The sequence below is a fragment of the Nannobrachium achirus genome (assembly GCF_963921795.1).
Source record: "Nannobrachium achirus genome assembly, chromosome: 23".
Taxonomy (NCBI): Eukaryota; Metazoa; Chordata; class Actinopteri; order Myctophiformes; family Myctophidae; genus Nannobrachium; species Nannobrachium achirus.
The window spans coordinates 49,784,364-49,809,465 of record NC_137830.1 but is presented as its reverse complement, the minus strand read 5'-3'; the positions used below and the strand labels follow the sequence as shown (position 1 = coordinate 49,809,465).

Genomic DNA, 25,102 nt, shown 5'->3' with positions numbered 1-25,102 from the left:
AATAATACTACTATTAATGATTTAATAATAATAAATAAATACTACTAATAATGATTTAATAATAATAAATAAATACAGATGAGGTCCCAGCAGATATAAATAAATACTAATAATAATGATTTAATAATAATAAATAAATACTACTAATAATGATTTAATAATAATAAATAAATACTACTAATAATGATTTAATAATAATAAATAAATACAGATCAGGTCCCAGCAGATATAAATAAATACTACTAATAATGATTTCATAATAATAAATAAATACAAATCTATAGATGAAGTCCCAGCTTATATAAATAAATACTACTAATAATGATTTAATAATAATAAATAAATACAGATGAGATCCCAGCAGATATAAATAAATACTACTAATAATGATTTAATAATAATAAATAAATACAAATCTATAGATGAAGTCCCAGCATAAATAAATAGGCTACTATTAGTAATGATTTAACAATAATAAATAAATACAGATCAGGTCCCAGTATATATTAATAAATACTAATATAATGATTTCATAATAATACATAAATACAGACTGCTGGGCGGAACCTTTTCATCGCTCCTCGTTCACCGGAAGTAAGAGGGAGCCGTTTGAGTGACGGAGCGGAAGCAGCGTGAGGTGAGTGTAGTTCTATATTTTTTAGAGAAGGAGCTGCGAGCTGCATACATATACAGATCCTTCTCAAAAAATTAGAATATTGTGTAAAAGTTCATTTTCTTCTGTAACATAATATTTTTTTTAAACTTTCATATTGTTTAGATCCATTGTGCATGCAGTGACATATTCAAAAGTTTTGTTTTGTTTTAATTTCGATTTTTATGGCATACAGCTCATGAAAATCAAAAATCCATATCTCAAAATATTAGAATATTCCACACAGCCACTCAAAAGAAGCATTTATAATACAGAAATGTCAAAGTTCTGAAAGGTTATGTTAATTTATGCACGAACAGGCTGGCTCCAGGCTAACATAAAGGTGCTTTACTTGATGTTCTCCGTGGGGCAGAGGATGGTCCTGCCCAGTGCCGTCTCCTGGTACGCGGTGGCGTGGAGGTAGTCAAAGACCACCTCCTGCAGGTTAGGGCTGTCACGATATGACATTTTACATGACGATTAATTGTCACTCAAATAATTGGCGATTAACGATTTAATTGTGTTTTTGTCGTTGATAATTACATTTCTGTTTGGCTTTTAGGCTTTGAAGTTGCACATGGTAGATATGACACATAACCTAAATATACAAATACATTACTGACATATTTGACTACTTAAAAAATTACTTTGATAGTGGAAATAGCCGATCTACAAGCTCACAACGCGTCGCGATGCGACGCGTTGTGAGCTTGTAGATCTGCTATTTCCACTATTTCAGACATTTTTTAACATTCACGATTATGACGATTATGACAAAATAATTGCGATTATGTCAAATAATCACGATTAGACGATTATGTAATAATTGTGACAGCCCTCCTGCAGGTTGGTCTCCACCTCCTGCATCTCCCTCAGGATGACTCCTCGCTCGCGCTCGATCTCCGCCGCGCCCAGCGTGCTGTTCTGAATGATGTCGGCCAGGATCTCCACCGCTTGGTGGGAGAAAAACCAGGGGACAATTAACCTATTTAGGCCTGGGATTATTGAATGATTTAGTTTAACCAGTGAAAAATAGCAGATATACAAGCTCACAGCGCGGCACCGAGTGCCGCGCTGCGAGCTTGTAGATCTGCTATTTTTGAAGAAGTCGTGAAAATGTGTGCAAATCTTTGAATATATGTATTTTTTGAAGCGAACGTTTGTAACTCAAATTTTGCGTCTGGGTGGTCCCTGGAACTAAATATTTTGAGATGCGGGTCCGTGGCCAAATACATATCATTTTGGGGGTCCTTCACATGAAAAGGTTTGAGAACCACTGACATAGTGGTCTCTCAAGAACAGACTAACTGAGTTCCAGTTAAGTGAAAAGGACCCTTTCTTTGACGATGGCTGGCCAGATTGCTGACATAGAAACATAGGTTTTTCAAAAAAAACTTAGAAGGATTCAAAAGACACTTATAGAATCGGGTCAAAATTCTATTTTTCACGATTAAAAAATAATAGCAGATCTACAAGCTCGCAGAGTGGCACTCGGTGCCGCGCTGTGAGCTTGCATATCTGCAGTTATCTGCAGTTTCTAGCAGTTCCAACTGCTAGAAACCTTGGTGTGGTCCTGGACAGCCAGCTATCATTCAAGGCACACATTGCATCATTCACCCGGTCCTGTAGGTTCACACTCTATAACATCCGTAAAATCAGACCTTTCCTCACCCAGGAGGCAGCCCAGCTCCTCATCCAGACATCTGTCATATCAAAACTTGACTATTGTAACTCTCTCCTCACTGGTCTCCCGGCATGTGCACTTAAACCTCTCCAACTGATCCAAAATGCCGCGGCACGACTGGTCTTCAACCAGCCTAAGTTCTCACATGTCTCTCCCCTTCTCCGCAGCCTCCACTGGCTCCCGGTTGCGGCCCGCACTGAATACAAAACACTGATGCTGACCTTCAAAGCAGCCAAAGGTATGGCTCCTCCATACCTCCAAAACCTGATCAACCCCTACACCCCCACCCGTTCACTTAGATCAGCCAACACAGGGATTCTGACAGAACCCTCGCTAAAAACCCCAGGGCAAAAATCCACTCGTCCGAGACAGTTTGCCCTTCTGGGCCCCAAGCTGTGGAATAAACTTCCTGTCGCACTTAGAACAACGGACTCACTCGCTAGCTTTCGCCGTGGACTGAAGACTCACCTTTTCAGACTCCACCTTGACTTGACTTCTTCTGCTATACCACCAACATGTGGAAAGCCTTACCGAAGGCCATAAAGGAGTGTGGATCACTAGCATCCTTTAAAATTGCCCTGAAAAACCACTTAGAGGCAGCAGCCGTTCGCAACTGGTAAGAAGCCCTCCCCTCCCCTGCCCCTTCTTTGTATATACTTTCTGTTTGTTTAGACTTACTGTTTTCTTTTTTTTTGTTCTTTCTTTTTATCTTCCTTACATATCTACTGCATAGTACTGTGTTCTATTAGTCTGTCATTCAATGTTATATGAGATACTTAAATGGTTTCCTGTGGAAATAAGCTTAGTCTTTTCATGGATCTCCTTTTAGTAGACCTTGTACCAGTGAACTGTACCGTCATGAAACTGTACCTTTTCCTATGCAAACTTCTAATAAAGTCTTCAATCAATCAATCAATTAGCCCACAGTCCGTCGCCCAATAAATTAAAACAATTAACGAATAATTAACGCTGTTTCCTCAATGATTCATTCTTCTTGAATAAGATGACATTGGGCTTGTGGCAGGGCAGCTCTAACCTGACCTGCCCGATGGTGGCAGTAGTGCGTAGGCTACCGCCTTACTTTACCATCTGGGATCTCTCGGGCAGAACCGATGTAAGGGGCGGGCCATTTTTTTTAAATGCTTTATCAGGTGATTGGATGTGGCCGTCTCTCTATCACAGTCTGGGAGTGCCAACTCCAACCACTCATATTGGCCTGTCTGCATCCACGTGGTCTGCAATCAGACTCTATTGGCTCAGAGCCGCTCAGAGCCCGCCCGTAGCTGCCGCTGATTGGTCCGGCCCGGGGCTTTACGAGCGTTATCAACTCCCCCCGAGAGATCTCAGATGGTAAAGTAGGGCGGTAGAGCAGCTCACCTGAGCACACGAACGCGACGTTGGAGTTGACAAAAAAAGCAAACTAATATATCATGAATTGTGTGTTCTTTTTTTAGTTTTTTTCTACAATGTGCGCCCAGTGCATGACGGGGAACAAAATGTGTCGCTCTCTGATATCCAGAAGTGGTGTGGTGTGTGCATGGATGTGTGCGTGCAAGAGTATGGAATACGGAAGGCGGGCGCGAGACCGGATCACACGCCTGATAGAGTTATAGAACCATCACAATATGTTGCTGCGTCACATCCATCACCCATCAAATATGGCGGTGTTTATCTAACCTTTTTCATTTCAAGGACCCCGAAAATGATCTAGGACACACCACTGGTTTTGGCCCTGGACATATTTTGTGCCATAAAAGATTTGTGTGGTTAAAATATTCAGAAATACAAAATAATAATAATCTAATGTTTTCAAGATTGTTTGAAAATCTTCAGATCTACAACCTCAGTGTAACACAAGTAATGCAAAACATTTGAGTCCTTTTTTCCACCACTGAAGCTGATTATTTGGTGCCACCTACTGGCCATTCTGCGTTAGTGTTTGAACGTGGAGAACAGTTGTGTTGGAGCTGATTAGTTGTTTGAGATTGATTGATTGATTGATTGAAGACTTTATTAGAAGTTTGCATAGGAAAAGGTACAGTTTCATGACGGTACAGTTCACTGGTACAAGGTCTACTAAAAGGAGATCCATGAAAAGACTAAGCTTATTTCCACAGGAAACCATTTAAGTATCTCATATAACATTGAATGACAGACGAATAGAACACAGTACTATACAGTAGATATCTACAGCTGTGCTGCTCCGAAAAATATCATCATCATCGTGCCATCCTTCGAATGCCTGTAAGTTTTAAAGTTTCATGTTATGTCCTAAATAATAGTAGCTTAGTTTTCACTATATTTAAAAAACTGCATTCATGGTCTGCAGGGGCGTCACACCAAATTCTGGGCCCTGGGTACAAGGATTCACTGCGGGCCCCCCATGAATGTTAACTATTGAAAAATAGCAGATATACAAGCTCACAGCTGCGAGCTTTTAGATCTGCTATTTTTGAAAAATTGTGAAAATGTGTGCCAAGAAACCTATGTTTCCATGTCAGTGATGCTCAAACCTTTTCATGTGAAGGACCCCCCCCCATCTCAAAATATTTAGTTCCAGGGACCCCCCAGAAGCAAAATTTTAGTTACAAATGTTCACTTAAAAAATACATATATTCAAAGATTTGCGCACATTTTCACGACTTTTCAAAAATAGCAGATCTACAAGCTCGCAGTGCGGCACTCGGTGCCGCGCTGTGAGCTTGTATATCTGCTATTTTTCAATAGCTAAAGTTACTAGGGCCCCTCCACCTTGGGCCCTGGTAACTCAGTCCCACTTTCCTACCCCTTGTGACGCCTGATGGTCTGGAGAGGGCACTTTTTAGATAAAAGGGCAGGGGCTCAAGCCCCCTTTGATGTCTATGTGTGCACGTGCCTGGAGCGAGGGGGTGTGTCTGTGTCCCAGGTTGTCAATGGTCACACATTAAAAGCACACTAGCATCAATATGAGTTCACTGACACAACGCAGCCCTTTATTATCCTCAAACCATTATTTCTACACCGAAAATGTGTTTTAAATCTGCACTGTCTGGCGTGACGATAATGGCATTTAAAAATAAAAGGCACAAAATAATACACACATTTCACAAGCCGTGTGTAGTAGACCTACGTTAATAGCGATATCATTTTCACATTGATTGTACACACGTGTAAAATATTCATATTAAATGGAGGCTATGATAGTTTTTTATTGTTTTTAAATGGACTGAATGAACAAAAGGCATTCTCCTCCTCCTGCCCTGCCTACTGTTGGTGCGTACCACGGCACGCCCATACACACACGTTATGTGTGTAGACTAAGACTAGTGTACAGTCAGTCACACACACACACACACACACACACACACACACCGGGCTGGAAAAGTGGCGAGCGAAAGAGAAAAGCGAGCTGCTTCGGACTGGGAATAGAAAGAATCCAGCAGGCAGCAGACCCAGAGTTAACGGTCAGCATTCAGCAACGGTCCCATCATAATATATATTATATTATATATGGGACAACAAAGCAGTGAACGGAGGGTCTAAGATACACACGGAGCAATAAGGGAACGCGACGTTTTTCTGTTTGGTCTTTTTGTTTTAAAAAGCGGACAGAGGAGGAGGATCTCTCTCTGTCTCTCTCTCTCTCTGTGTGCACTTAAGGCTGCTAGAGTCGCTCAGTCTGCAGCCTTTCTGTCTTTGCACGCCAGTACGGCACCCAACAACAACGGTTCCGTTCGGCTCCGTTTTTGTGTTCGGGGAAAATGGACCGGTGGTCCTCCTGAACGGGCCTGGGCCGGGGCCGGGGGGAGCCGAGCCGAGCCGAGCTGAGCCTCTCAGCAGAGAGAGCCGCTCTGCCTTAATATTATAACTCTATGCGCTCTGCAGCATCGCGTCGACGGGACAACGGACCGGACGGTTGCTGACTGTTGTTGTTGCTGTTCGGGTGAACCGTTGGGAGCCGTCGGAGGAGGAGGATGAACCATTCCACTCAGATGGCTTCTTACTAAGCTCACCATCACAGAGTCTGGGGTGGGTGGTGGGGAGGAGAGGAGGGGGCTGCCTGGGGTATCCCCGACCCAGAACCAACCAACCAACCAACGAACGGATTATATTATACCTCCTATACGTGCTTTTATTGCGTGAAACTTGCGTGTTTTTCTGTGTAATTTCTTTGGATCGCTGGTCGTCATCATGGGCAAGGAGCAGGAGCTGCTGGAAGCCGCCCGCACCGGCAATGTGGCCACCGTGGAGAAACTACTGACGGGGAGGAGAGGAGGGATCCTGGGCTCAGCCTCCGGGTCCATACCGCTGCCCAGTCTACTGAGGTGAGAGAGAGATAATAACAACCTATGGCATTGGTCCGAAACCTCATTGTTCCGACATCCCATTAGTAGTCAGAATCTGGTGACGTTTAAAGGACAACTTTGTTGTTTTTACAACAAGGGTTCATATTTTAGATTGTTATTCGAGAAAAGACAAGGTGAGTGTTAAAATGTTTTCATTTGCTTCGTTCTATTGTTTTATGGCGTTTACCGTGCTAAAATGTGGGCCATGCATACGCATGCGTGGCTAAATATGTATTTTTACACAGAATAAGTCAGCAGTTTCTTTATTGCTGTTTACAGTAACACTTCTAGCCCCCATAAGTCACACCCAACCATGAAAGGTTGCGCTTATTCTGTGTAAAATGACATATTTAGCCACTTGTACGCATGCCTCCAACCACTGAAATAAGAATCTCTACAACAATAGAAAGAAGTAAATGAAATCAATTTAACACTCATCTTCTATATTCTTTAATTACAATCTAAAACATGAACCCTTGTTGTAAAAAACTAAAGTTGTCCTTTAACCTGGTGCTAAACCTAAACCTTACCCTAACAACCTCAGTAAAACTATTCCTAAACCTAACCCTAACTAAATTCGGACTAATGAGATTTCTGACTTATGGGCAGTCCCCCCATATACTGTAATGTTGTACCATAGTGTGCTGCTGCTGTAGCTACTGTGGGAGGGCTATTCGCTGTGATATAACCGTAGTGGTTGTTATCTGCTGTGTGCGTGAGAGAGAGAGAGAGAGGGAGAGAAATATCTATTGACAACATGGTCTAAAGCAGTGTTTCTCAACCTTTTTCATGTCCCAAGAATCCATGGGCACACCAACATAATACGGGGGTGTATGTTAAGGCTGTCGCACAACAGTAGTGAAAACAGCAGATCTACAAGCACACAACGCCTCGCACCGCAAGGCGTTGTGTGCTTGTAGATCGGGCTGTTTTAAGGGCACACTTGACCCTTCTCAGGGGCACACCAAAGGTCCCCAGGCACAGTGGTTGAGAAACACTGGTCTAAAGCAGTGTTTCTCAAAGTGGATTCCAGGGACTCTCTCTGTGGGTTCCTTAACTCATACAGTGCCATCCGGCCACAAGGGGTGCTAGAGTGCCAGAAATTTCTCCATTGACCTTCTTTATAGCTTTCGTCGACCCTCTCCCAACTGGCTCGTGTTTTCACTCCGGTCAATCCTATGGGTGTCCAGAGGAGGAAGCTAGCTGACACGTAGCCAAAATGCTAACCCATTGAGAAGCCCGATCTAAAGCTATTTCAGCCGCAAACAACTTTCTCATTGGGTCTGGGGACACAATCCGGAGAAAATCCTGTCTAAAGATGTGATTTATTATTGGAGTGGGCGGCGCGATTCGGCCGTTAGCGCGAATACGGCCCGTGGATGGCCGAGTCTAAGTCCCGGCCAAGGATGGACGTCTAGACCGGGGCTTCGTTGAGGCCTCCGATAAAATAATTCATTTTATTAAATATCCCGGACTAGTTCGGGATAGGCACCCTAGAATACGTCGCGCCGCCTACAATGAACATTTGGTGAACATTGGGGGGGGTCTAAACTTTATTTTAAACCATTTTCAATGGAATAAATAGTCGGAGCATCTAGCGTCTCTCGTTGGTGAGCGCTGGGCGAGCCGGGACCACCCACGTTGCTCCAAGCAGCTCGGGGTAAGTAAAATAGCAAATAAAAAATTGTTTTTGATCCCGAATATCCCGAACTAGTTCGGGATAGGCACTAAAAGGGTTATTAATTGGGGGGGGGGGGGGGGGGGTTAAATTGACCCATGCCAGTCTGTAACTCTGACAGTGTATAAAGGGAACCAAATGAAATGATTTGGTTCCATTTGTACACTTGTCAGAGTTAAGGGGAAGACCTTGTCCTTTGAAAGTTTTGAGAAACACTATGGTCTATGCAGAAACACTATGGTCTATGCAGAAACACTATGGTCTATGCAGAACTGTGCACACTTTTATACCAACTTAATGTGAAAAATGCTCCAGACAGCAACTACAACAATCTCTCTCTCTCTCTCTCTCTCTCTCTCTCTCTCTCTCTCTCTCTCTCTCTCTCTCTCTCTCTCTCGCATGGATATTGTGACAGCTGATTGCTGTTGGTTGTGTAGACAAAGCAACAGGGTGTGTGTTTATGAATCAGTAAAACTCCCTAATCGGGCCAATATGTGTTTTGCAAAAATCGGCCACGTGGTGGCGCTAGAAGAGGCCCATGTGCAAGTAGATGTGAAGATGTTAAGTGTCATGCATATAGGCCTATGTGTTGAGGGAATGTGTGTGGCTAATTGCAAAGAAAAGGCATGTGGTGTTCATGATTTGCGGATCTTTTTGAAAGGGGAGCAATCCATCAAACTTTAGAAGGCAGTCGTAGCCTATCAGGAGGGAATATGGGAAATGTGACAGATGCATGTTGCTGACATGAGTTGCGAGATAGTGTGTAGCACTTTGCGTGATTTTTAGGCAAGATCTGTAGGAGCAGTGTCCATGAATATTGTAAGAAAAAAGCAGCCTCGTGGTGGCGCTAGAACAGGGGCATGTGAGAAATGAGGGGCGGAGGTTGTGGTTTGTCAGACAAGGATTGTGTGTGCAAAGTTTGACATGGATCCCTATCCATGCCAAACTTTGCACACACAATCCTTGTCTGACAAACCACAACCTCCGCCCCTCATTTCTCACATGCGGTGCCGGAGATAAGATTAGGGGCAAAACTTAAGTGTGACAGACTGACGGACAGCCAGTGGATGTTTTGATAGTAACTGCGCCCTGACGGTCGCAATTATTCACTTTACGTCTATACATTATTATTGTTATTATTATTATCATCATCATCATTAGTATTATTATTATTATCAACTAGAATGTATGTATGTAAATGTAAATAGGGAATGAATGCCCCGCCCTTTAATGCAAACCCCATTATACCTGTTGTCATAGGATCTGTTTTTGACCATCTGTTTGCGTGTGTCCATTTATGCCCATATATGGAGATATCTGTCTGTTAACGTCCATTTTATGCCCATATATGGAGATCTCTGTAGGACCCGTATTGACCATCTGTTTGCCGGGGTCCATTTTATGCCCATATATGGAGATATCTGTATCTGTCTGTCTGTGTCCCTTTATTCCCATTATGGAGATCTCTGTATCTGTCTGTGCCTCGGACTGTGTTGCAGACACAGTGCTGGTTCCCCCTTTAATGCAAACCCCACTATACCTGTTGTCATAGGACCCGTTTTGACCATCCGTTTGCCTGTGTCCATTTAAGTGAAAAGGACCTTTTCTTTGACGATGGCTGGCCAGATTGCTGACATAGAAACAGAGGTTTTTCAAAAAACCTTAGAAGGATTCAAAAGACACTTTCGGGTCAAAATTCTCATTTTCACGGCGCTGTGAGCTTGTATATCTGCTATTTTTCAATAGTTAAAGCATAAAATAATGATACACAATAATGTGTACCCGTTCTACACATCCACCTCCGAGCTGAGTGAGCCCCACTGGTGCGACCTTTCACCCCAGGGACGTGCAGAGAATGTTAGAGAGTGACGGGGGCTGACATTTCTAAAAGGGCAGTGAAAATGGCAGACCTCCAAGCTCACAACACGTCTCAGCGGTAGGCTATTTTCGGTGCTTGATACCACACTGAGCTAAAGAAGTCAAGAACATAATCAAGTCAATACTGGAGATGTGGTGTACGGTATGGATTTCTACATAGAGAGGGCAGAGAGGGAGAGTTTGGACAAGGCAATTCTCTTGAACGCTGCCTTCAGGTATGGCATGGAAAGAGGGGTCATTTGCATTTCTTTCACCATAGTAAAAATCAAACCTCGGTTCAAAGTGAAGCGGTGAACTTTTATTCTATGTGTTCTAGAGCTATGAACTCTGTGATCTATACATCCATCCAATTCTGAATGAATGAAAGATTTTATCTGGAGGGCCGAATTGTCATGTGAAGCTTGACCAATCCTCAAAGTATGGTCTCATTGGACATTTTTAATCATCCAATCATCAGACCGGGACGGACGTTACACACATATTCTGGATGTTCCTGTTCATGTCTGTTTCTCCATCTGTTGGACTGCATGCAGACACACACAGACATGTTGAGTTGCACGTACTGAGCTGTGTGTGTGTGTGTGTGTGTGTGTGTGTGTGTGTGTGTGTGTGTGTGTGTGTGTGTGTGTGTGTGTGTGTGTGTGTGTGTGTGTGTGTGTGTGTGTGTGTGTGTGTGTGTGTGTGTGTGTGTGTGTGTGTGTGTGTGTGTGAGATCTTAACCACTTGAACCTTAGGCTCTCTATTCTTGGGATGTCATCATACCCGACGAACATTCGGTGAAAATAGATGATCTGCTGCGAGTTGCAGCAAGCTTGTAGATGCTCTGTTTGGTGTTGAGGGGGAAAAGAAGGGAGCCAAGTCAGGGGCGACTGGGGGACCCCTGGGCCGGGGGACCCCAGGACTGGGGACCCCTGGTGGACCCCTGGGCTGGGGGACCTCTACTTCGCTGACCCCGGTCAGCGAAGTATAGAGAGTTTAAGTGGTTAATTGTTTTCCTCTACTTAAAAGTACGTGACCCTTACTCTGTCGTTTGTCTCTAAGGCAGTGGTTCTCAACCTGTGTGTGTGTGTGTGTGTGTGTGTGTGTGTGTGGGGGGGGGGGGGGGTCGTTTTCTCACTCAACAGTAAACAAACCAACATAGCGGTAGCGATAAAACACATGTTAAAAGTTTAAAAAATATTCTTAGTGGATCAAGGTAAATTCAGGGGGTTCAAGTTTGGGTCCCTTCACTTACTATACAGGAAAAAAAGACCCCCCAAGCATGTGAGGGGTCGAACTAGTGGGTTTTCATGATTCTGAATCCATTGCAAGCATTTGTTTTGCACGAAAAACATTCCCCTGGACAAAAAAGGACCCACAACACTATGGTGTAGTGATGAGTCATCACTTTTCACACTTTTGGGTGGGTCAATTTTTAGCCCGAGGAATGTTTTTTGTGCAAAACAATTGCTTGCAATGGATTCAGAATCATGAAAAAGCCCTAGTTAGTTAACCCCCTGAATTTACCTTGATCCACTAAGAATATTTTGGACGATTTTTAACATGTTTTTTGGATGACCCTAAGGATCATAAAAAACCTTGAACCATTACTAGTGCAATTTCTTTTTGGGTCAAACCTCAGATTGACTGGCCTACACTACCTTGATCCAGACAAGGATGAGAACCACTGCTCTAAAGGCCTTGCACACAAAGTCTGATCAAAGAATAAATCCATGTTTGTTTTCATTTGAAGCCAGTGGGTTTTGGGCGTTGCGTTTAAAAATGTATGGACTGCTGCTTCAGCTCTGTGTGCAACGCCATGGATTCACCCTGATCTTGCACTTTGTAAGCTGCCCTGTATAGAGGGTATGCGCGTGACATCACTGTTGCTGGAAGTTATGTGGGAACACGCCTACTGAGTGGCAAAAAACTAATTTCTGCCATTGACAGCCCAAACATCCAAACAGAAAAGTCCTATCTGATTGTATTAAACAAAGTTAAAATCACCAACATTGCGGCTGTACTGAAAGCTTGAATTATCCTCTTTCTATCTGCAAAGTTTTTGTTTCATAAAAATCCACCATAGGCATGTTATGAGCTACTTTCTGTCAAGACATTCTGTGCAGGTTTTAATTTTTCCAAGTGTCAGAGTTTGGAAGCACTCGTTTTCAACAACACAACATCCTGCTGCCTCCTACATTATGTTCAAATTAGAAACAGGTGGTATGCAGGGCCATTGAGTGATTTGCAACTAGCACTTCTAAACTCCAATGCTCCATGCTGCTCAATGTTTTGCCACTCAGTCTAGATTAGGGGGGCGGGGCCCAGTGGACGTGCATACCCTATATAGTAGAGTGTTTGATAGTCCAGGCGTTTCGGGCAGTATTTTGATGGAATCGTGCACTTTATGAAAGAAGCATGACATTTGGCACACAGTTAGAACATGTCATATGGAACATTTTTGGCTATAGGGGCATCGCAGATTTGTCTTGGGAAACTTGTGGGAGCCAATCAAAGTTGGGCTCTCATAGACTTTACTATAGAGTAAAATAATACAAAAAATAAATATGCTTTAAGTAGCATGTGAGGGGTCAAACTAGGTGTTTTTCGGGATTCTGAATCCAATGCAAACATTTGTTTTGCAGGAAAAACATTCCTTGAGCTAAAAACTGGCCCATAATTTGGCAATAAAACTATGATTTAGTGATGAGTCATCATGCTTTTCACAGTTTTGTGGGGGCCGTTTCTTGGAAGGGATGGCATGTTCTAACTGTGTGCCAAATGTCATGCTTCTTTCATAAAGTGCACGATTTTTGCCTGAAACGCTCTGACTATGATGAATGCCTGGATAAAATAACTCCTGCTTGTTTAGAGCAGTGTGTTCCTGTTCATGTCTGTTTCTCCATCTGTTGGACTGCATGCTTCACAGACACACACAGACATGTTGAGTTGCACCCACTGAGCTGTGTGTGTGTGTGTGTGTGTGTGTGTGTGTGTGTGTGTGTGTGTGTGTGTGTGTGTGTGTGTGTGTGTGTGTGTGTGTGTGTGTGTGTGTGTGTGTGTGTGTGTGTGTGTGTGTGTGCGTGTGCGTGCATGTTGGTCAGTGTGAGTGTTTCATAATTATTTGAGTACTTTTGTGCGGTGCTTTGTGTACACGTGACAGACCAACATGGTTGTGTGTGTGTGACATGAAGTGTTCCAGGGGGGTCCCCAAATTATTAGGGGGGGGGGGGTCCCCACTGATGATTAACTTAATGTGCAACATTGTGACAATTTAAGGACTTTTTAATACCTCTAAAATGACAAAGTAAACATTGGCCAAATTGTCAAATATCAGAGGCGGGGGGGGGGGGGGGACTGAGTTACTAGGGCCCAAGGTGGAGGGAGCCTTAATTATTTATTGAAAAATAGCAGCGAGCTAGATCTGCTATTTTTGAAAAAGTCATGAAAATGTGTGCAAATCTTTGAATTTATGTGATTTTTAAGGGAACATTTGTAACTCAAATTTAGCTTCCGGGGGATGGTCCCTGGAACTAAATATTTTGAGATGGGGGTCTGTGGCCAAATAAACAAACAAATACATATCATTTTTGGGGGTCCTTCACATGAAAAAGTTTGAGCACCACTGACATAGAAACATTTAAAAAAAAAACCTTAGAAGGATTTGACATTCAAACATTCAAAGACTTGTCCCAGTGAATCCTTGTAACCAGGGCCAAGAATTTGGCTCATCATCCTCCTCTTTCCACTGCAGCAGACTTTGCAGTCTCACTCCACTGATTCAGCCTCCCTTTCTCGCTCTCTCTCTCTCTCTCTCTCTCTCTCTCTCTCTCTCTCCTCTCTCTCTCTCTCTCTCTCTCTCTCTCTCTCTCCTCCTTCCCCTTCATCATCCCCTGAAGCTCTTTTTCCTCGTCTTTCTCTTAATCCCATCTGTTTTCCTCCTCGCTACCTTACCCCCCGCCCCGTAACACAATTTGATTTTACCTCTGTTGTCTCTCCCTGGATGCCAATTCAGAACCTCTGCCCCTCATTTTAGTTCAACCACAAAATGATAAATGTACCCCCATTGCTTCCGGATGGAGACCCAAATACATTTGGGTCCCCATCCGGAATCAATGGGGGGTACATTTACTATAATCACATTTTTTTGTCTTAGGAATGCCACAAATAAGAAAAAAAAAATACATATTGAACTCAAGTCTCCTTGGTGTGAGTAATCAATAGAAAAAAGGTAATTTTGAGGGTGAACTACTCCTTTAATCTCCCTTGTTATTCTAACCTCTCTCTCTCTCTCTCTCTCTCTCTCTCTCTCTCTCTCTCTCTCTCTCTCTCTCTCTCTCCGTCCAGGCGGCGGGGGGGAGGAGGCTACGGCCGGCGGCCCCCTGCCAGCGCGGCGGCCGGGCCCGGAGGTCCAGGCGCGCCTGGAGAGCGGGCCGCGCGCCGCCGCCCGCTCTCCGCTGGCGGAGCGCAACGGCTTCCTGCGGCTGCGCGTGTGCGGCTACCGCGCCACGCTGCTGATGTCCACGCTGAGGAACCTGGCCGCCTTCCTGGAGGACGACGACCAGGACACGCAGGTGAGGGGGTGATATGGGGAAAAAAACATATTTTCCCCAAAGCTGTATCGCGATACGCGATACACAATCTTATCACGATTCTTTTTCATTGTTTATTTTCATTTGTTCATTTTTATGGTTATTTTTGAGCGGTGGTAAACCGCTCCATAGATTGGTTGTGCGACTGCGTGTGTCTGTAGCCACTTTTCCTCAGCGTTTTGCCATAGCAATATGTGTGTTTGCGTAGCCATATTACATCACCAATTACATCCTAGACCTATATTCTAGTCTTTTTCCTCAGCGTTTTGCCATAGCAATGTGTGTGTGTGTGTAGCCTGTATTACATCACCAATTACCAATTGAAGACGTTATGCAAGTACGACCACCGCTCACTTCACATTGGGTGTGATTTTTCAAGTTACTTAACAGTACAACCACCTACAAGGAGACAAAAACTACAAGAAAAAGGAGTACCAGACCATTTAGACCAGTGGTCCTCAAAGTGGAGTCCAGGGACTCTCTGGGTTCCTTTTGGGAGGTCTAAATCGACCCTTAACAAGTATGTAACTCTGACAGTATACAAATGGACCCTTACGGGTCCATTTGGTTTCATTTGTATACTGTCAGAGTTAAGGGGAGACCTTGACATTTTCAAGTTTGAGAACTACTGCTTTAGACCAAAATGCAGGTTTAAATGAATTCTGCAATGCAATGAATCTGCTCTATCAACAATTTCAACAGGATTTTCATTGTATCACGATATATACGATATCTCTGAAAAGGCATATTGTGGAGACAGGGGCTGTGTCCGAAATCCACCCTATTCACTAATGTAGTGTACTAAAATGGGGCTCCGCCATTTTGAACTAGTGTCCGAATGTATAGTGAGCATTTTTGTACCCTAATATAGTGTACTGAAGTATCCCACAATGCATTTGGATTTGTAGTGAGCATTCGATGGTCACTATTCAAGCGCTATTCAAGCCCTGCCGCCCCACAATGCACTGCGCTACGGCCGCTGTCTCGCGCTTTGAGCACGCACATGCGGTGTGCACGCGCACACGCACACTGCAGGTTCGTCTCTGCATGGCAGGAGGCGTAGCCACCTGTTGCTGAGCAAACGCAACAGAACCGCTCGTAGCAGAACCACCGGCTAAAGAAAACAACTGTCCACAGCATTGTCACCAGAGAACAAAATTTGCTTTTCATCATTTAATGATGAAAACAGCTCTAAAGTTGTTTATGAAGAGAACATACGAGAATAGACGCTGGAGGCTTTTGTTTTTCGATCTTTTCTTCCCAACCTTCCACAGCTGATAATAATCATGATAAAATAATGTTATTTAAATTAGCAAGAATAACCTATTTTATCACAAACATGGGTGTATGTCTGCATGTGAGACAAATGAATGTGGCATAAACATTATTCATTCATTGATTCACCAATGAATGAATACAATTTAAAAAAAATATATAGGCCTATATGTTTTTTAACATTATTTTATTGAATTGTGATGAATAAAAACATAATTATATTTGGCCTATTTCTCATAATAACAACGCAACATGTTGGTATGTTATTTCCAATCCACATTGGGGAGTTGATGTACAAGCTCACAACGTGTCGCTTCGCCCCCTGTTGAGAGCTTGTAGATCGGCTATTAGGTGGGTTTAGGAATCACGCATTATTTATTGCTCCAAAAGCCAGCGCTAGAGTGTTTTAACTGTGCGACAGCGATGACGCAACCAGATGGCGACGGGGTAGTGTCCGAAATGCGCTGATTTGTTCACTACTGTAGTACACTACATCTGGATCCCTCATTTAGGGTTAGGGAGTAGGGAACGTGTTCCGCATTTCGGACACAGCCAGGGTATCCTCTTAACGATATTTATTCCCTTTTGGCCCCGCAGGTGTTGCCCATGGAGATCATCGTCGGGGACACACACCTGGACATGAAGGTCAGCACACACACACACACACACACACACACACACACACACACACACACACACACACCTGGACATGAAGGTCAGCACACACACACACACACACACACACACACACACACACACACACACACACACACCTGGACATGAAGGTCAGCACACACACACACACACACACACACACACACACACACACACACACACACACACACACACCTGGACATGAAGGTCACACACACACACACACACACACCTGGACATGAAGGTCACACACACACACACACACACACACACCTGGACATGAAGGTCACACACACACACACACACACACACACACACACACACACACACACACACCTGGACATGAAGGTCAGCACACACACACACACACACACACACACACACACACACACACACACACACACACACACCTGGACATGAAGGTCACACACACACACACACACACACCTGGACATGAAGGTCACACACACACACACACACACACACACACACACACACACACCTGGACATGAAGGTCACACACACACACACACACACACACACACACACACCTGGACATGAAGGTCACACACACACACACACACACACACACACACACACACACACACACACACACACACACACCTGGACATGAAGGTCACACACACACACACACACACACACACACACACACACACACACACACACACACACACACACACACACACACACATACACACACACACACACACACCTGGACATGAAGGTCCTACACACACACACACACACACACACACACACACACACACCTGGACATGAAGGTCACACACACACACACACACACACACACACACACACACACACCTGGACATGAAGGTCACACACACACACACACACACACACACACACACACACACACCTGGACATGAAGGTCACACACACACACACACACACACACACACACACACACACACACACACACACACACACACACACACACACACACACACACACACCTGGACATGAAGGTCAGCACACACACACACACACACACACACACACACACACACACACACACACACCTGGACATGAAGGTCACACACACACACACACACACACACACACACACACACACACACACACACACACACACACACACACACACACACACACACACACACACACCTGGACATGAAGGTCAGCACACACACACACACACACACACACACACACACACACACACACACACACACACACACACACACACACACACACACACACACACACACCTGGACATGAAGGTCAGCTGTCCTCCTGTTCATTCTATCTCCTATAAATAAAGGCAGAAAAAGCCCCCCAAAAAAGTAGATTGTAGATCTGCCATTTTTGAAAAGTCGTGACATTTTGGGGCACATCTTTGAATGTATCTCAAATATTTGTTCTGGTGGTCCCTGGAACAAAATATTTTGAGATCCGTGGCCAAATCCATATATTTGGAGGTCCTTGACATTAAAAAAGTTTGAGAACCACTGACATAGAAACACACTGTAGGTTTTCCGTGAGTAATCAATAGAAAATAAGTCATTTTGGGGGTGAACTACTCTTTAACACACTGGGTGCCCCTAGATTGAGCCCCATTTATCCCTCTCGCTGCCCAGGCCCACCACCATTCTATTGAATACGGCCCTGCTGCGTCAATGCATGCGTCATGACCTCACTTGGTCACATGACCGCAGACAGGATGTTGTTGTGTAACTTACTGTATGGACCAGTGTTGATCATAGCTGTTCATTGCCGATCAAAAGTTGGTCATTTTGCCGCACCCCGCCACAGTTTTAGCCATAAAACAAACATCAGAGATAAAGGGCGTTAAAGATGGGGAAATGCATTGGATTATATGGAGAAAAAACGGCCGCGCGATGCTCTCAGCGTCGATTCGAAGCGACCCGCGGTGAATGGGCTGCATCCAGGCGTAGCCCCGACCTAACAGTGAGATTTAAATGTAATACTGTGAATACAGTAAACGTGTCAAAAAACGTTGTGGGCTTCCAGCGACATCAAAGAGTTTGACGCGTGGGCACCCGCTGAGTTAATGGGTTTCACCAAACACAACGTGTGTCTCCCACAGGACGACGGACCACGTGAGAACCCCTCGGACCCGGAGCCCTCCCCCATCAGCGTGCACGTGGACAGTCTGGTCATACACAGACGAGACGACGGCTCCTTCTTTATAGGAGGTGATGCACGCACGCACGCACACACGCACGCACGCACACACACACACACACACACACACACACACACACACACACACACACACACACGACCACATGCTTACACCTCCAACCACTGTTTCATTTCATAACTGGTCCTGCATAGACGTCGTCCAGATCAGTGGTTCCCAATTTTTTTTGTCTCAATATTTATCTCAATATTTATTTAATCCGAGGCACCCCTACATTATAATTCTCACTCCCAGCACCTTATATTTATAGCATATCATCGTTGTCGGGTGGAAACCTTGTATGTCCAAAACCGTTAGTTTTGTATTTATCATCTATGTACTAAACTAGTGAATACAGCCGATCTACAAGCACACAACGCCTCGCATTGCGTTGCGTGCTTGTAGATCTGCTGTTTTCACTAGTTTTGTGCGACAGTCTTCTGTGATGAAGCAGGGCTTTGCTTTACCAAAAGACGTACACATTTGAAACTTGGAGATACGAGGTTTCTGCCCGGCAGTGACGATATTTTAGTGATTATGTTGCGAGGAAAACGTTGAGATAACAGCCATTTTGGTTAGAACTGACTGAAAATAACTTTGTACTTCAAGTTTAAAATGATACTAAATATTTTTTCAAGTGTCCAAATAAATTCCAAATTATCAAATGATCTCGCGGCACCCCTGGACTGCCGTCACGGCACCCCAGGGTGCCCCGTCACCCACTTTGAAAACCCCTGGTCCAGATGTTAAGCGGCTCACAGCTACTCCCTCTTGTGGTCTCAGTGGAGAACAACGGCCCGGCGGCAGAGGACAAAGCCAGGACGGACTGCGACGACGGTGGCGGCGGCGCGTTGAGGCTGAGTGACAGCTCTCTGAACCAACCGCAGACTGACGGCCTGCTGATTGACACCTCTCTGAGCCCGGTCCCCGAGGCCGTGGCCGTGATCTGCACCCTCCCCAAAGCCACGCAGACCCAACCCCTCCCCCTCCTCCCCTCCGTGTCCAGCAAAGAGAAGGTGAGGAGCACGCCTACACAGCCGCGACCGCGGTTTTCCCAGTGAACCTGAGCACAAGGGTGGGGGCCTGGGAGTGTGGGGAACACCATACCACTGACTATTGCCATCGATGGAGAGGTTATAATATAGCTTTATGTAATGAGAGGCACTCTTGCCGAAGAGACTCGTCGCCAATTGCAAGATATTTAAAAGTTATTTGGGGCCATTATGATAACCCCTTCTTCCCATTATTAGACTAAGGATTTATATTGTCTGTGTTATTGTTTACAACCACAATTATTCACGTGTGGCTAGATCGCGGTTCCACTAGTTTTACTAGTAGGTTAGTGTAGGCCTTTTCAGAAGTTAATTTAATGTTTTCCATTTAATTATTTCCTTTATCCTCATCTAATCTTGCGCTAATGCACACAACTGTTTTCACGAGGTTTTAAGGCCTAGTAGGCTTTTCAGAAGTTAATTTAATGATTTCCTTTATTGTCATCTTGCGCTAATGCACGCAACTGTTTTCGCCAGGTTTAAGGTCTTATTTTTTTATTTATTTTTGTGCTTAGGTTTACTGGGAAAACCGCGGTCGCTACACAGCCACGTGCACACATAAGACCCTTTTAGACTGCAGCTTTAGTGCCACACAACATCACACCACACAAAATATCTACATGTTCAACTGCACAAAAGTCCCCCTATCGGTAAGAAACAAATCTATTATCATGTATTACAACTATATCCTGGTGGTCTAAATGAAAAGTCAGTGAGTGATCATTCATTATGAAGTGTTTTGGCCCTGTTTGGCCTAGCTCAGACCTACTCTAGATTGGATACTTTTTAGTACCACGTTTAGTACTGCTTTCACACCACTCTACCCAGGTCCTTGTTGTGGAAAACTTGGCACAAGTGGGCGGAGTGGTGTGGTGTGGTGTTGGGCCATGTCAGTGGAAAAGTGGCTATAAAGTGCCCTCTTCAGACCACGAATGCAGTTTTTACTATGGTGAAAGAAATGCAAATGCCCCCTCTTTCCATGCCATACCTGTAGGCAGCATTCAAGAGAATTGTCTTGTCCAAACTCTCCTGAACTTGAATGCAGCATCTTATGTTGAAATAATTGATGATTATGCTTAGTTCAGTGTGGTATCACGCACCGAAAATAGCCGACCTACAAGCGAGAGGGCGCTGTGAGCTTGGAGGTCTGCTGTTTTCCATATTTCCACCAAAAGGCAGTTTTAGAAATGTCAGCCCCTGCCTCTCTAACATTCTCTGCACGTCCCTTATCCTGGGTGCGGAACCAGGTGTGGGTATTTCAATAAAACCATTGTTGGAAAATGGAAATAAGGCATTTAATTTCTTTATTCTATGTGCACTGTGCAGTGTGCATGAAAGGATATGCTATTCATTATCTGGGTTAAGCAGGCAGTGGACCTAAAGCAGAAAAACATTAAAAACTATATAATGCAATTGTTTTTGCTAATATCGTGAGTAATATCGATATCGAGGTATTCAACAACGTTATCGAATATTGAAGGTTTTCCTAATATCGCCCAGGCTTAACGCACGCACGCACGCACGCACGCACACGCACACACACACACACACACACACACACACACACACACACACACACACACACACACACACACTCACACACGCGCAAACACACAGGTTCAAGTCTTTTCCACTAATCTTGGTCACCTTTTTTTTGGGGGTTGTTTGTTCAGATGCTGATGGAGGAGAACGAGTGTCTGAAAGTGGAACTCTCCAGAGCCAAGATGGCGCTGGCTGAGGCCCAGATGGAGAAGGACTCACTGCTGCACCGCATGAAGAGTCTCAAGATCAACACCAGCTAGGGTCAGGGTCAGGGTCAGGGTCAGGGTCAGGGTCAGGGTCAGGGTCAGGGTCAAGGTCAGGGTCAGGGTCAGGGTCAGGGTTAGGGTCAGGCTTTTCTCTGTCCGCAGGCACCGGGAGGCAGCATTAGCAAGCAACGTGGCTGTTTTGTTTTTGTTGTGTGGATTATTTTCTTTCATTTTTTTTTCTAACTCATCCTAGGTGACGTCAACAATTTGGCGGTCGGGCGGGGGAGGGAAAAAGTCTCTCAAAGCTCACCCAGATTTATTTTTGCCAGCGCACAACTTTGACACTTTTTAACGCAGCCCCAGCGCAAAGCAATGAACGCAGACTCTCTCGAGTGTGACGCGATCGTTCTGTGTGTTTTCAGTTTGTCTGTCTGTATCTACGTTTTAAAAGATACAAAAGGAAGAAACTAAAACGATATCCCCCAGTTCCTTTCCTCATGGCCGAGACGGGAGCGAAAGAACATCGAATGTCATATCTTCAGAGGAATGTCTTTACGAGAAAAAAAGAAAGAAAAAAGTGACTTATTTTGCCCTGCACTGTAATGTAACTTAATGTAATTTAACGCTTTCATATTGGGGAGGGAAAAACGACAACATCTTGTTGCTCAGAGTGTAGAGTGTACAGTAGGCCCATGTGTATAAGAATGTGAACACGCATAACGCAATGAGTTTTTTTTTTTCTACAGACATTGTTTATGCTGTGCGTGCGTGCGTGTGCGTGCGTGTGTGTTTGCGTGTGCAGCCAGAACAAGCATTTCATTACAGTGAATAAATCAACTCGTACGCGGTACGAGTCACATTCCGTTCCGTGGCTTTTTAGCGGCGGTGTGCTCCCAAAAAGTTCAGTTGCACAGACTTTCTTTCCCCCTATTTTTCTACGTGTAAATAAATAGCTTTAGTGTGCAGCAGTTTGAAAACCTGGGCACTGTCCGCTCCCTCCAGTCCCGTAGCTTAAGGAAACTCCAGACATTGGATTCTCAAGCAACCGGGGATTGGAGGGAACGTGACCCATCTGTTATCCAATAAATATAAAGCATATTAGAAACTGCGACTAAGTAAAATATGGTCACATTTGAGCTGCCTGGCTATAGTATATAGTCCTGTGTGTGCGTGTGTGCGTGTGCTTTTATGTCAATTTCTATATTTGCATAACGTTTCACATGTAGTTTTTATTTCCACGGACAAAGTGTTGCCCAGTGTTGCTGCTGTCAGACAAATGGAACAAAAGTGATTTTGTGTTCCTGGCGAAACGGGCTCTTCACGATGGCCAGTCCTATTCACAACGCAGAGTTCAGTCCGTCAATCCACCCCATTGTCCATCGTGATCTGACTGTCCAAGTCCCGGCTTGAACTAAATGCTCACTTTGGTCTGGCCCGGTTCACTTTGGTCTGGCCCGGTTCACTTTGGTCTGGCCCGGTTCACTTTAAGTTGAGCAACCTGACATTCCTATGTTAGGCATGTCATCAGGCAAACATTTTAAATACATTTAAAAAAAATAGCGCGCCGTAAACAGCCGATTTATAAGCTCACGTCGCGTCTTTAAGTGGTGGTTCTGGCTCGTGTAGATTAGGTGGAACACGACTATGTCCTCTGCACAACTACAGCAACGTGAAGACTTGAAAAGGCAGAGGAAGGACTTTGAACACTTTTTGATTGTACCTGAAGATTCTTCTTTGTTGTGCCTCCGATAGACTCCGCCTCTCTCATCATCACACAGCCCCCCGCCTCCATCTGGGAATCTCCACCCCCTTAAAACCGGTGGAGTAAAAAGATTGAAATGAAAACCGTAATAAGATGTATTGTCTGTCAAAGCTGCTGAAATATTAATGAAATAAAGAAGGGCATCAAAGTGAAATGCTTCTCTATCCTTAGTGTCTAATTTGAACTAATGTAGCTTCGTTGGCATGAATGGATTTGTCAAAATAAAGGTTCTGTCTTCGTACACCAGTGACATCACTAGTGACATCATCACCAATGACAAAGCAAATTGGGGCTGCGATCGTTATCCACAACTTTCCAACATCCCATGGTGCATTGCGCAGAAGGCCAGCGGCATTTCCGGCGTCGCAGCCGAATGTGATCTACAAGCTCACAACGGTTGCATCTGTGACACGACGTGAGCTTGTATGTCTGCTGTTAACTGGAAGTGTCCCGCAGATAATGCTACAGTAAAGTCTTTCAGAAACGGGTGGATAGACCTTATTCACACCGCGTCCATCTTGAATCACATGACCACCTGGGGTGGCAGCCTGCATTACAAACCTTTGTAAACAATGGAGCGATGGTCCCAAAATATGAGTTCTGTTCAACCAATTTATTTTTACCAAATGGGCAGATGACAACATCGACATCCCAAAAAGGATTCAAAAGAAGGGTATATCCACAATATTCATGGTAGTTAGGTTGCAGTGTTACTCTGTGCAAAGACTTGCTACAGTATCTGTGCAGACTATAATGCTTGCTCTGCCATCATATTAACTTACTGTATCATGATGTTTGCATATTAATCAGGAACAATCTAACAACAAATGGTTGACCCAATGAAATGACTATTTGGGGTATTTTATTTTGAGGTTTCAGTTTGAAAAGGAAGCATGTGTGTTTCTGAATCTATCTGAGGGGACCAGCCCTTCAGGCGATGGGATTTAAAATCTGAGTAATGGGAGCCAGCAATGGGAAACAAACAGGTGAATGTAATCAAAGGTTCATTTATATTCAAAAACTCTATCTATGTCATCACTTTTTGAATTTCTGTTCACAGGAAGTAATTAAGAATGGCCTATTTAGGGACCTTTGATATAAATATACACAAAAAATGTTTATTTTCTATTTTTTTTGGCATCTACTGTTAGTTATGGCCATATTATCACTACAGATATGCTCTAAAAGTGTGAAAAACATGTTTTTGATTTCACCCCATCTTTAATATGATGGTGGAGCAAGCACTGCACAGATGGCAAGTCTTTGTACACAGTACAACCTAACCTTGAATATTGTTACCATGGATGTAATCAATCCTGTTACTGTAGCGCTCTAATCCTTGTGGGGATGTTGATGTCAATTTGGTCAAAATAAATTGGTTGAATAGAACTCATATTTTGGGATCATCGCTCCACCCCATGTGGTCATGTGATCCAAGATGGCCGCGGTGTGAATACGGTCTATTGCTACATCTTAACACCATTGCTTTGCAATTGTGTGTGTGTGTGTGTGTGTGTGTGTGTGTGTGTGTGTGTGTGTGTGTGTGTGTGTGTGTGTGTGTGTGTGTGTGTGTGTGTGTGTGTGTGTGTGTGTGTGTGTGTGTGTGTGTGTGAGAGAATA

At 44.2% G+C, this 25,102-nt stretch overlaps 1 protein-coding gene across 1 annotated transcript; it reads left to right on the top strand.

Annotated features, from left to right (window-relative positions):
* Positions 1-6,506: 6,506 nt before the first annotated feature.
* On the top strand, positions 6,507-21,792 carry LOC308308960 (bridge-like lipid transfer protein family member 3B; the record flags this gene model as incomplete). The annotated part of the gene is made up of 7 exons (XM_080754412.1): positions 6,507-6,640; positions 6,773-6,795; positions 14,544-14,770; positions 16,661-16,708; positions 18,825-18,933; positions 19,704-19,936; positions 21,646-21,792. The coding sequence occupies 7 exons, from the start codon at positions 6,507-6,509 to the stop codon at positions 21,772-21,774; spliced, it is 903 nt and encodes a 300-aa protein (XP_080610538.1). The 3' UTR covers positions 21,775-21,792.
* Positions 21,793-25,102: the final 3,310 nt, after the last annotated feature.